This window comes from Dunckerocampus dactyliophorus, chromosome 7 (genome assembly GCF_027744805.1).
Source record: "Dunckerocampus dactyliophorus isolate RoL2022-P2 chromosome 7, RoL_Ddac_1.1, whole genome shotgun sequence".
In the NCBI taxonomy this organism is placed as follows: domain Eukaryota; kingdom Metazoa; phylum Chordata; class Actinopteri; order Syngnathiformes; family Syngnathidae; genus Dunckerocampus; species Dunckerocampus dactyliophorus.
The window spans coordinates 28,496,136-28,509,310 of record NC_072825.1 but is presented as its reverse complement, the minus strand read 5'-3'; the positions used below and the strand labels follow the sequence as shown (position 1 = coordinate 28,509,310).

General features: G+C 41.0%; 1 protein-coding gene and 1 long non-coding RNA gene across 2 annotated transcripts in view; both read left to right on the top strand.

Moving 5' to 3' along the window:
* The window catches only part of ephb6 (eph receptor B6), a 95,750-nt gene extending 90,739 nt beyond the window's left edge, over positions 1-5,011 (top strand). Inside the window, exon 19 of the mRNA XM_054780849.1 lies at positions 4,399-5,011. Within this exon, the coding sequence (XP_054636824.1) occupies positions 4,399-4,504 (106 nt within the window). The 3' untranslated portion in view covers positions 4,505-5,011. The remainder of the gene's footprint in view (positions 1-4,398) is intronic.
* A 5,294-nt stretch (positions 5,012-10,305) lies between these two features.
* The window catches only part of LOC129185584 (uncharacterized), a 230,586-nt gene continuing 227,716 nt past the window's right edge, over positions 10,306-13,175 (top strand). The window contains exons 1-2 of the long non-coding RNA XR_008572096.1: positions 10,306-10,383; positions 11,481-11,558. This is a non-coding gene — a long non-coding RNA (uncharacterized LOC129185584). The remainder of the gene's footprint in view (positions 10,384-11,480; positions 11,559-13,175) is intronic.

Sequence of the window (13,175 nt, the reverse complement as noted above, 5' to 3'; positions counted from 1 at the left end):
GTATATAAATAATGCTAAATATATGATTTATATATTGTAATTATATATAATATATTAATATAACAAAATATAATATATAATAATTAATTATATGAATTTTATTGCTATTATCCAAATAGTTTTCTTTGTGAAAAAGTGAACTGTTGTGCAGTCCAAATTTTTATATTTTATTGTAAGAATAAACTTAATTTGCCCACAATTAAATGCCCATAAATTAAATCAATTACTGTAATCAGAAATTCCATCCATCCATCCATCCATCTTCTATGCAGCTTATCCTCACTCGGGTCACGTGTATGCTGGAGCCTATGTAATGAGAAAATATTATTGTAAAAGCTATAGCATCACTGGTATTGACATCGTCAGGATTAATGTAATATTATGGTTTGTCTTTTTCTTGTTTTTCCAGAAATACAAATATTTTTTCGGTAGTATGATGTTTATTTTTTTTATCTTTATTAGGCAGCAGTGTGTCACTTGACATCATGCTCAATGGAGCAAATAATTCCATCCATCCATTTTCTATGCCGTTTTTAAACCTCACTAGCGGCGCGGGTATGCTGGAGCCTATCCCAGCTGTCTGCGAGAGGCGGGGTACACCCTGGACTGGTCGCCAGCCAATGGCAGGGCACATATAGACAAAAAACCATTCACACTCACATTGATACCTATGGACAATTTAGAGTCTCCAATTAACCTAACATGCATGTTTTTGGAATGTGGGAGGAAACTGGAGTACCCGGAGAAAACCCACGCTTGGGGAGAACATGCAAACTCCACACAGAGATGCCCAACAGAGATTTGAACCCAGGTCTTCCCGATCTCCTTACTGTGTGGCCAACATGCTAACCGCTAGGCCACCGTGCGGCCAGCATATCATAAGGCCTTGAATCATAAATAAAAAGGTTTATATGAAAAGGTATATGTATACAAAAGTCTTATTCTGGAAATACGGTTTTAGCATGAATAACTGTTTTTTTTAAGGCTGTTATGCTCATTTTGGCCACAAGACGCAGCAACGCATCACGACTGCATTCGAAATAGTACCAACATGATTCAAGTCTTGTGGTCATGTAAAATGGCTAAAAAAAATGACTTGCAATATCATCATCATCATCAATTTTATTTCAGACACATGCATGGTCCATAGAACATTATATATTAAAAAAAATAAAATAAAAGATGGCTATCTCTTGCTATATAGGTTAAGGCGCCAGTGTTTCCACAAACTAGAAAAGAACCTGACTGAGCTTTGTACAGGGTTGGTCAGCACACATGATGCTGTTTGCAGAGGATGTTAGCTTACACATACATCTGTAGCACAGCTCCGTAATACAGCAGCACAAGTAGGTACAGCAGCCTGAACAAACATTTGACTGGCACTAGTCCAGCGGTGCACCTTAAGCAGCATCCTCATGCCATCGTTCTATGCCACCTGAAGTTTATGTATACTGCTTTTTTTATAATGCTGCCACAAGTGGGCAGTATACATAGGAGTACAATATGCTTTAAAAAGTGCCATTTTAACAGATACTGAGCACATAGAAAACTTACGATCAAGCATATTAGCTTGTGCATATTGCATACAACATTGTCTATAAACGTCTCTATCATCTGTCATCATCTGTCAGGATATGTAATGGCCCAAATATTTCACCTCATCATAGACTTTGAGGATGTTGTCTGCCAGTGAGAAGTCAGGGAAAGTTAGTTTCATGTCCTCTTTACTCCTGACAATCATGATGTTGGTCTTTTCTGAATTATATTTATATTTAATATCAAAGGCCATCTAGGCCATACTGTGAACAAACCCTTCACAACTGCTGTAGACCAGCACTGTATGGACAGAAGATCACTAGATCGTCAGCATACATCAATATATTTTGTAGTGATTAAAAACAAAAATAATCTGTAAAATTATACAAATTTTGTCTGGAATGGGCAGCAGTGCATCACTACAGTAATCCCTCTCCACTTTGCCCTTCCAGTTTTGCAGCTTCACTCTATATATCAATGAATAAATCATGCTGTTTCATGCTTGAATACGGCCTATTAATAGTCAAATATATGCATATTTAAGCAAATTTTAAGTTAAATGGCTATATGAGGTAAAATATAAATATAAGGCATTCAGAAGACGCATTCAAAGACATTAATGCAGTTTTGTACACTGGCCACTAGGTGTCGTAATGTTACTGTAATGTTGGGTGAGACACACAAGACTTGATCGCTGGAACAGCGGGCTTTTATTGTAGGTTTGAATAATCTCACAGAGATCCAGAGCACGGGCTACTGTTGAAGCTGAAACTCAACTCTGAACCCCCTGCCGTCACTTCCTGTCCGCCCCTCACTCAGCACCGGAACACATTTACCGCAACACATGAGCATGAGTCTTATTTTCTCTTATTGTGTCTACTATATTGGGTAATAGGAGTGTAGAGGTGACTATAGGGATGTTATTTCACATCTAGAGGGCTCTAACAATGTTAAAAAGAGTATTTAGAAGGTGGTATATAGGTTTTCTATGACTTATATGTCTTATTTTCTTTTAGTATGTCTGGCTACTGTTGAAGCTAAAACTCAACTCTGAACCCCCGCTGTCACTTCCTGTCCTCCCCTCACTCGGCACCGGACCACATTTATAGCAATACATGAGCACGAGTCTTATTTTCTGTCTACTATATTGGGTACTAAAGGCCCTGTCACACCTTGACGATTTAGCCAGCTTACGCCAACGTATGAAAAAATTGGCCAATACGCTGGCGTACGTCCAATAAGTTATGGGTAAGTTTTGTATAAGTTAAGAGCACGAGTATGTCTTAGTATGTCCAAGTCGTCCAAAAATTTTGTGCATGCAGGCAATAGGTTATGCGATCGTTGACACCCGTTCACACACGTTATTTGTCAGTTACGCACAAGTCAAAATACGTCAACATACCTTGAAACAGAACTGTCTTCTTGGCGAGTAAAGATGGATGCTGTTATTGTATTTGCAGGTAAGTTTGCATCTTAACCAGTAGAGGGCACTGTGACACTGGGAATGGAACCAACTTGTTTTGATTTTATCAACTTTATTAATGCATTAACGAGTCACAAATCCATGAGTGGTAGCGTATGCAGCCTGCACCAGGGGTCTCAGACTCGTGGCCCCTGGGACAATAATTTGCGGCCCCCGTCTTAATATGAAAAATTAATATTCGTGTGGCCCGCAACTTTGATATGAATGACACTTGTTGAACGAACCAATCACAGTGAGGTATATGGTCTCGAGGACGGGACCTCGGCCGGGCAGCACGTCCAACGCCTCACCGCCTTAACTCGTTCACTTGCTCGTTAATAAAGTTGATAAAAAAATCAAAAGTTGGTTCCATTCACAGTGTCACAGTGCCCTCTACTGGTCAAGCTGCAAACTTACCTGCAAAATACCAAACACGACAGCCTCTACTCCTCTCCATCTTCACTCGCCAAGAAGACAGTTCTGTCTCAAGGTATGTTGACGTATTTTGACTTGTACGTAACTTACAAATAACGTGTGTGAACGGGCGTCAACGATCGCATAACGGATGCGGGACGTATTAATCATACGTTGACATACGTCGAAATGTTTTGTGCATGCACAAAATTTTTGGACGACTTGGACGTACTATGACGTATAGCGTGCTTCAGCGTGCTCTTAACTTATACAAAACTTACCCATAACTTATTGGACGTACGCCAGCGTATTGGCCAATTTTTTCATACGTTGGCGTAAGATGGCTAAATCGTCAAGGTGTGACAGGCGTTGAACGTTTGGCATAAATTGTGAACACCAGCAACACGCTACGCATTTGTTGATATAATAAGTTGTCTATAAGTTATAGAAACGTTCTATATAAGTTACTAAAACGTCATGTTTACGTCGACCTCGTTTTGAATACGCTATGTATACGCCCAAAATTGGAAAAAAAAAATGTCGGCAGTTCAACGTATGCCATCAAAATGCCATCAAAACGTCTGCCTAAATCGTCAAGGTGTGACAGGGCCCTAAGAGTGTAAATGTGATTATAGGGGTGCTATTTCATGTCTAGAGGGCTCTAATACTGTAATGTTAAAAAACATATTTAGAAGATGGTAAACAGGTTTTCTATGCTACAACTGTGAAAATATTTCATTTATAAATAAGGAATTCTATTTTGTGGAAATTCACTTATCACTGTCGGTCTGGAACCAATTAACAATAAAAATAACCAATAAATGAGGGATTACTGCATAAGGTCATTTGCCTTTTGTGGCATTTTTTAGTCGATAAAACCAGGTAGTTTCTTCATTTTTTGTGGTTTTGAAAGTGATTGTTAGTGGGATAAATAAAGTACATACAATACAATACAAATTCACTTGACGTTCTCCCCTGGCCTGCAGCGACATCCAGAACCTTGGCGTGAACCTTCTGGGTCATCAGAGGAAGATCTTCAGCGCCGCCCAGCAGCTGAAAGCCCATCTCAGTCAGGGGCAGGTGGAGGTGTGACGTCCGCAAAGTGCCCACTTCTGCTTGACGCTGACATTTCAAAGCCAAAAACTGATGGCGATCAGAAGAAAGACTTCCTGGTAAGATTGAGCATTACGTCATGGAGCACAACGAGAATGAGGACTTGTTTCACACAAGATTTCACTTTATCATCTCCTCCTCCTCCTCCTCGCTTTTACAAGGACAATAAAAATATTTTTTGTGTGTCAAATTCATGACACCCCCCCCCCCCAGACATATCCACAATGGCCTCACTCTCACATTAGGGAACATTTGTACATCAAACAAGGTGCATCACATCACACACAGGTTTACGTGTAGACGTCACACAGACTTTATTTTGTTTGCTTAGCGCGTATGTGACACGGACTAACACTTGAAGGAAGCAATGTGTGTGTGCGCGTGTGCGTGCGTGTCATGTTACACATGTCTTGAGCTGTTTACATGTGTGAGCGGTCACCACTATTCCGTAAATGTGTGCATATCTTTGTAAAATAAATGGTTTTATTTAACACGTTATTGGGAGTTTGGTTTTTTTTTAGTTGCCTGCCTTACATCACACAAAGAATCACACATGCAACCATTATTTTTTTTGTTGCATGCATTAAAGCGCACCAAAAAAAAAAAAAATCACACAATCTTTTGTGGCCATATTTAATTGTTCTGTATTTTATTGGTTATTTTTTAATTTTTGGTTAAATAATAGTAATAATGGTAAAAAAAATTAAAATATTGAATCCAAAGTGCGGCCTGTGACACATTCTGAAAATATAATTTAACAAACTAATTAAAAAAAAAACATGTATTGAAAAGTCATTTTACAAGAATAAAGTCAAAATATAAAGAGAAAAAGTTGTAATCAAACGAGAAAAGTCAATTTTACAAGCATAAGGTCATATGAGGAAAAATAACAATTTAGTAGCATAAGGTTGAAATAAAGAATTTTTTTTTATCATATTTTGAAAAATGAACAAAAACAACGAATACTGTAATTTTTGGAAAATTAGGTTACAAAAAAAAGTTATGTTATGGGAATAAATTCTGCCCAGCGGGGCATAGCCCAAAGAGGCAACATGGGTCCCCACTTCCATGAGCTAGGCACTCATGGGAGGGGCCAAAGAGTGATTTGGGTGGGGACCTTGGCGGTCCAATCCTCGGCTGCAGAAGCTAGCTCTCTGTATGTGGAATGTCACCTCTTTGGGTGGGTAAGGAGCCTGAGCTGGTACGCGAGGTGGAGAAGTTCCGGCTGGATATAGTCGGACTCACCTCGACGCACAGCAAGAGATCTGGAGAATATCAAGATTCCACGCTGTCGTTGCCAGGAGTGAGAGGCAACGGGCAGGGTTGGCAATACCCTGCCTGGACGTTGGAGTTTAACCTGGTGAACGAGAGAGGGTAGTGTCCCTCCGCCTTCGAGTGGGGGGACGGGTCCTGACCCTTATTTGAGCTTATGTGCCAAACAGCAATTCAGAATACCCACCCTTTACGGAGTCCCTAGAGGGAGCACCGGAGAGTGTTTCTTCAGGAGATTCCTTTGTTCTGTGGGGGTGTCACAAGGACACAAGGGTGTCCTCTTGCACATGGCACCAGGACACAGTTTGATGATTCACTGCCACTCCCACAGACCCCCAGGGGTGGATGAGAGCCACTCGTAGTTCCTTAAAGCTTTGAATGCTTTAACGAATCTGCAGCATTGCATGGACATCGGGGATGGTGCCTCTGGAATGGCAGACCAGCGTGGTGGTTGCTTTTTTTAAGAAGGGGGACTGGAGGGTGTCTTTCAACTGTTGTGAGATTACACTCCTCGGCCTTCCTGGTAAGGTCTATTTAGGGTTTCTGAAGAGGAGGATCCGCTGGATAGCTAAGTCTCAGATTCAGGAGGAGCAGTGTGGACCTCTGCGAGGTCCTTGAGGGTGCATGGGAGTTTGTCCAACCAGTCTACATATGCTTTGTGGACTTGAAGCAGGCATTCAACCATGTTCCTTCCCTGTGGGAAGTATTCCTGGGATATGGGGTACTGGACCACCTAATTCAGGCGGTTCGCTCCCTTTATGACCGAGTGTGAAATGGGGTGACGAGTCCATAGTTCTCGCCAGGAAAAGGAAGAAGTGCCATCTCCGGGTCAAGGATGATATCCTGCCCCAAATGGAGGAGTTTAAGTACCTCTGAGTCTTGTTCACAAGTGAGGGAAGATGGACATGCGGATTGGTGCAGCGTCTGCAGACGACTCTGCATCAGTCCGTTGTGGGGAAGAGGGAGCTGAGCCGAAAATCAAAGCTCTCAATACCGATCCAGCTACGTTCCTACCCTCACCTATGGTCATCAAAAATATGGGTAACACTTTACAAAATGGTAAGCAAAATTACAGGAGTTAATGAGGAACGAACTTGCCTAACCCTAACCAATACACAATAGGTCCTCATTAGTTCTTCATTGGTTCCTGAGTAACTAGCCTTACTAGAGTCATGAGTTCTTCATGAGTTCATTAGTTCTGCATTAGTTCCTCAGTAACTACTGTATTTTTGTGTGCCTTATTGTAAAGTGTGGCTGTGAGAAAAAAGTCGTTATTTTACGAGAAGAACCTTGTAATATGAGAAAAAATCATGTGTGTCCAGACTAAAACAGAATAAAGTTGCAATCGCTGGTCCATCTCTTGCGGCCTTCTTAAACTGGCTGAGTGTTCCTAATGATATGGCCACCCTGGGGTTTTCAGCTCATTTTGCGTGCAAATTGTCAGTTTTTCAGCAATTGCAGAGCAATGTAGGCGGGGGGCACCAAGAGGGCGCACAGACTAAACCCAAGTGGAGTTGCAATAGCTGGTCCATCTCCTTCTTAAACTGGCTGAGTGTTCCTAATGATATGGCCGCCATATGGTTTTCAGCACATTTTCGGTGCGAATTGTACCTTTGTCAGCAAATGCAGCGCAATTCAGGTGGGGGCAGCGTCGAGGGGGGGCACAGACTAAAACCGAATAAAGTTGCAATCGCTGGTCCATCTCCTGCGGCCTTCTTAAACTTGCGGAGTGTTCCTAATGTTATGGCAGCCATATGGTTTTCAGCACATTTTCGGTGCGAATTGTCACTTTGTCAGCAAATGCAGTGCGATTCAGGTGGGGGCAGCATCGAGGGGGGACACAGACTAAAAATAAAGTTGCAATAAAAAAATTTTCAGCTCATTTTGAGTGCGAATTGTCATTTTGTCAGCAAATGCAGTGCATTTGCGCCCCCAGCCACGTCTTGAGCCAGAGCACGGGGCTGCTGTATTAATTAGGCAGCGTCTAATCACATGTAACCACAGAAAAAATAAATTGTCACACACAAACTATGTATTTTGACTTTATTTTTCCATCATAATTGTGTAAATATTTTGTAGAGATTCCGAAATGGTTTGGTTTCTGATTGATGGCCCGCCTCCCGTTTCTTCCAGATCCCTGAGGTGCAGTCCAATTTTTTTTTTAACTCTGATTTTAAGTCAAACCACTTCTTTTTAACCTCTGCGGTGGCGCGTTTCTCCGTGGAAACGGCATTTATGTTTCCTGCAATGGTGCTCCATGCCGACTCTTTTTGGATGGCCTGATGACCGGTGGATACACGTGAAAATAAGGCGGTCTTGTGTTCAGTCACTCCTTGTAAAAGCACCTCTATTTCAGTAGAATTGAAGTTTTTCTTTCGTTTGTTGTCCAGCTGCTTCTCAGTCTTGCCCTTGCGCTTTGGCATCTTGGCCTCCAGCTGCCTGTTGTGCACGGCACATTTTTTACCTGGTACAGGAAATAATAGGCGGTGACCTATGCAAATTAGGCCTCACATGCACGTGCATCCCCGTTGGCATTCATCAACCTAAGAACACCGGTGCGAACGATTATCCTTACTTAAGAACGTGTCGTGAATGCGGCGCAGTTTCCAACCCACGCCTTCTTAAGTACACTTCTTAAGAAGACTTTTAAGAAGATGTTCGTGAATGAGGCCCAATATTTTTAAATATAATAATCAATATAAACACCAATTACTTTTACATAGGTGCCGCAAGGGGGTCTAGTGGTTAGCATGTTGGCCACACTTTCACAGTCTGGAGATCAGGAAGACCTGGTTTCGATTCTCCCCTGGGCATTTCTGTGTGGAGTTTGCATGTTCTCCCCGTGCATGTGTGGGTTTTCTCCGGGTACTCCGGTTTCCTCCCACATTCCAAAAACATGCATGTTAGGTTAATTGGAGACTCTAAATTGTCCGTAGGTATGAATGTGAGTGTAAATGGTTTTTTGTCTATATGTGCCCTGCCATTGGCTGGCGACCAGTCCAGGGTGTACCCCGCCTGTTGCCCGAAGTCAGCTGGAATAGGCTCCAACATGCCCCCGCGACCCTAATTAGGAGAAGCGGCATAGAAAATGGATAGATGGCCTTTTACACACAGTATATTCATATTAAATGCATAATCTCTCTTTGAACAAACTTTAAATGGTATTCAAAATTCTAAATTCCCAAAAAAGTGAAGTTTTCCTTTAATGGTAAAATCTATATTAAAGGCAATTTTGAAAAAACTAGCTAGAAGTAATAAAATAGTTAATGATATTATTATGGTTCAAAATACAAGTTGTCTCTCTGAACTTGTGTCAATCTGCAGACAGACGGCTGCTCTTCTTTTTCCAGCAACATATAATCCCAAAATAAATATAAAACAACAACTTTGGCTGCATTATTTCATGCTTTGTTTAGGTCTGTGTATCTTATTGTTTCTACTTTGTGGACTTCATATCACAAGAAGCAAGCGTTTTTCATAATGGTAAACACCTTAGCATTCATTTTTTAAAATTATGTTTGACAATTTGGCACAACCAGGAAGTGGTCCAAAGACTAGACCGTCCCAGATCACATTGCTCTAGCTGAGCCTGGAGGACTCTCGTAAGGATGCAGCCTTCGTGGACCGCATAGGCTGGCTCCTTGAAGGATGCATACTCCGAAATGGGACACAGCTAATGTTTTGTGTCATTACTGCCGCCGAGTGAGCAGAATACTACATATCACTTGCATTTCAATATGTTTTGACTAATAATAGACCATAGTCTTCCACAAAACAGCCATCATTTATTCATTAATTAATTTGTGAAAAACCACAATGTTGTGAGGGAGCAATAATCAAATTGCGATATCGCAAGGGTCAACTGTATTAATCTGTTATTTTTTCCATACGTGTACCCCATACCCCATTGTAACATGTATACTTCTACTTCTACATACTTCTGTTGTGTTTACAGTTCAATTTGTCACTTTATGAGCAAATCAGTGAAATGCCAGTCAACCTCACCAAGCTACACGTGGGAGGTGGCAAGGGGGGTGGTCTGACAAACACCAAATACCATTGCAATAGCTGGTATATCACCTGCAGCCCCCTCAAACTGGGCCGCCATTGGGTTTTCAGCTCAATTTGGGTGCATATTGTCAAAGTGGTTAACTTCTTTTTCCACTTCTATGACAGCTAAAATGTAAGGTGAAATGGTTGCAAAGCTTACAAAACTACATTTAACAAGTAGAACACACCTACTCACACAAGTACAGTCAAAATTTGCCATTTTGTAAAAAGCTCCTCTGCCCCTGGCATGCCCCAGACTCAGTCAATACTATTTTTAGTTGTATATGTATGGCTTGTATATAATATTGATATATATTGATAAATATTGATAAATAATATAATATTGATAATATTGATAAATAAATAAATATAAAGAGTCTAATACAGTATAATGAGTTGATATATAGTTACAACTCAACGTAACCAGCTTACCTGAATGCAACACGACGCCATCATGATCTAACTACGCAGTTGTTAATAGAGCAGAATAAGCAGACGTGTGACAGTCAGGCGGACCTGACTTTCCTACCATAAAGGTATGTTTTCTCACACGCAAAATTATGATGCTAATGAAGTAAAAAGAAACACGGTAGTATCAGAGGTTGAAAGAGTATTGAAATATTATATATATATTAATTAACATTAATATATGATGTTAATATATGATATATACAAGTACAAGTACTGCTCCTGCGATGAAATGTTACTTAAGTAATAATACTGGTTATGTCTTCTGCTCAGGTTAAGTAAAGGACTGCGCGTGATTTCGAATGTACTCAAAAATAAAAGTTATGCAGTTTTTTGCAGGGTTGGTCGGGGGATCACGGTGATATACAATTTAGATTAGATTATTTTAGATTTAGATTTGCAGAAGCGGAGAGACACATAAAACATATTCTATCATCCTTAAAGAAAGTAATTTTCCATCATAGCAGCTCTTAATAAGTGAGCAACGAATAAGAACTTAATTGGCCACCAGGGGGCGCCCAAAGTGGTCAGCCATTTCACACGTGGTGGGGGGGGGGGGTGCAATTCTGTCCCCTCGTGGCGGGCATGACAGAAAATAACTGAGAACCACTGCTGTAAAACAATAAAAACTATACTATTGCACTTGAAATCCTTCTAGTCCATTGCATACTAATATTTATTTTACAAATGCATTAAACTTTCAATAGATAGTTGATGATAAAAAATAATGACTGTAAAATTAAATGGGTTGAGCCATGTCAATATGTTTTGTTTTGTTGGTTTTCTGCAACTACTGTTTAAATAGAATTATAAAATTTACAAAAAAGGCTGAACAATTTTCATATATTTTTTGGCGTTTTTACACATAAATGCAATAGTTTGTATTAAATACTAAATGTTCACAGGAATACTGACTCTCCCAACAGATGTATGAATTAACTTTCTTAGCTCAGCTCAGCTCAGCTCAGACAATTTTCAAGGGGGCTTGGTTTGTTTGGAAGGCATCATGCCTCACATGAACAGGGTAGCACAAACCTGGTTCCAGGTATTACGTCTTCTTAATCATCTGAGTGCCACCCCTGCTCTAGCTGGTTGCCGACATATGAATTTCATGAAAATGTCTTCATTTTTTAGTTTGTAACAGCTTGTTCATTTCCCCTTCTAGAATGCTGTCAACATGCGTTAATCCAAGGCCAAGATGGGCTGAGGACTGAGGACAAAACACTATTAAAGGTAGTTAAAGGTAATTACAAACAATATGTATATAACATATTAAAGCAACATTATTGAATCAAGTCAGAGACCCTTTAATTATAATTTATAAAAAGGTTGATTTAGTTTAAATTATTTTTTGTCATAAAGGAAACTAGTTGTTTTTGCACAGAAAATGCAATAGTCTACAGGTATGTCAGTAATTATTCATCAAAAATAGGCCGCGAGTGCCCCCTAGTGGGCTGCTAAAAAATACTTGTTTTGCATTTATGAGCCACTTGTATGGTTCACTGCTCTCGATGTACACATTTGCACTTTCAGTTTCAACTTGCCGGGCAATCTGCGTGTCGGTGGAGTGACTCAGCTGTCTAGGAATCAGAGTTTTATTACCGCTATGAAGCAAGTGGACTTCACTTGAGTTCATTCAATGCCTCAAAACGAGCAGGAATTACGATCACTGCTGCTGTTGCTGTGATGTACTGTATGTTGATTGTCAATGCAAGCAGCATTTAAAAGATCAAATGAAGACTGGTTCATCTTGTAAGGCTTGCACACGTGCATCTACTGCACCAAATGTAACCAACACCCCAAGTCAATGACTTCATGTTCTGTTGTTAAATAATGTTTAAAACATGATACCATGTCGCACAAATCTTATGACGCAAACTAAGAAGTTGGGAAGAGTACCTCTGGATTGGCAGACTGGGGTGGTGGTCCCCCTTTTCAAGAAGGGTGATTGGAGGGTGTTCTAATGATAGGAGGATCACACTCCTCAGCCTCCCTGGGAAAGTCTATTCCAGGGTGCTGGAGAGAAGGGTACGACCGTTAGTCAAACCTCGGCTAAAGGAGGTGCAGTGTGGTTTTCGTCCCAGTCGCTGAACACTGGACCAGCTCTACCCCCTTGCAAGGGTACTGGAGGGTACTTGGGAGTTTGACCAACCATTCTACATGTGCTTTGTGGACTTGGAAAAGGCATTTAACCATGTTCCTCGCGGTGTCCTGTGGGGGTGCTCCGGGAGTACGGGATTGGTGGTGCGCTACTACGTGCCATTCGGTCCTTGTACAACCGTAGCAGGAGCCTGGTTGGCATTGCCAGCAGTAAGTCCAGCCTGTTTCCGGTGAACGCTGGCCTCCGCCAAGGCTGCCCTTTGTCACCCATTCTGTTCATCATTTTCATCGACAGAATTTGTAGGCGCAGCGAAGGCGTCGAGGGAGTCCAGTTCGGGGGCCTTAGGATCTCGTCTCTGCTGTTTGCAGACGATGTGGTCCTGATGGCATCAACGGGCTGTGACCTTCACTTACTGGGGCGGTTTGCAGAAGAGTGTGAAATGTCTGGCATGAGACTCAGCACCTCCAAATCCAAGGCCATGGTTCTCAGTCAGAAAGGTTGGATTGCACCCTCCGGGTTGGGTGAGGTCCTGCCCCAGGTGGAGGAGTTCAAGTATCTTTGGCGCGTTTAACATTCCAATTACTGTACAATGTTAACTTGAGAAATTAAAATTTACTGCTTTTGATAGGGTGTACTCGCATTATTATGCCATATTAAGATGACATAATTGCATTCATGAAAAAATGGTCTCAAAATAATGTTGACAATAATATAATTTGGCAATAATTTGTAGGACAATTATTGTTCAGCAAAAGGTTT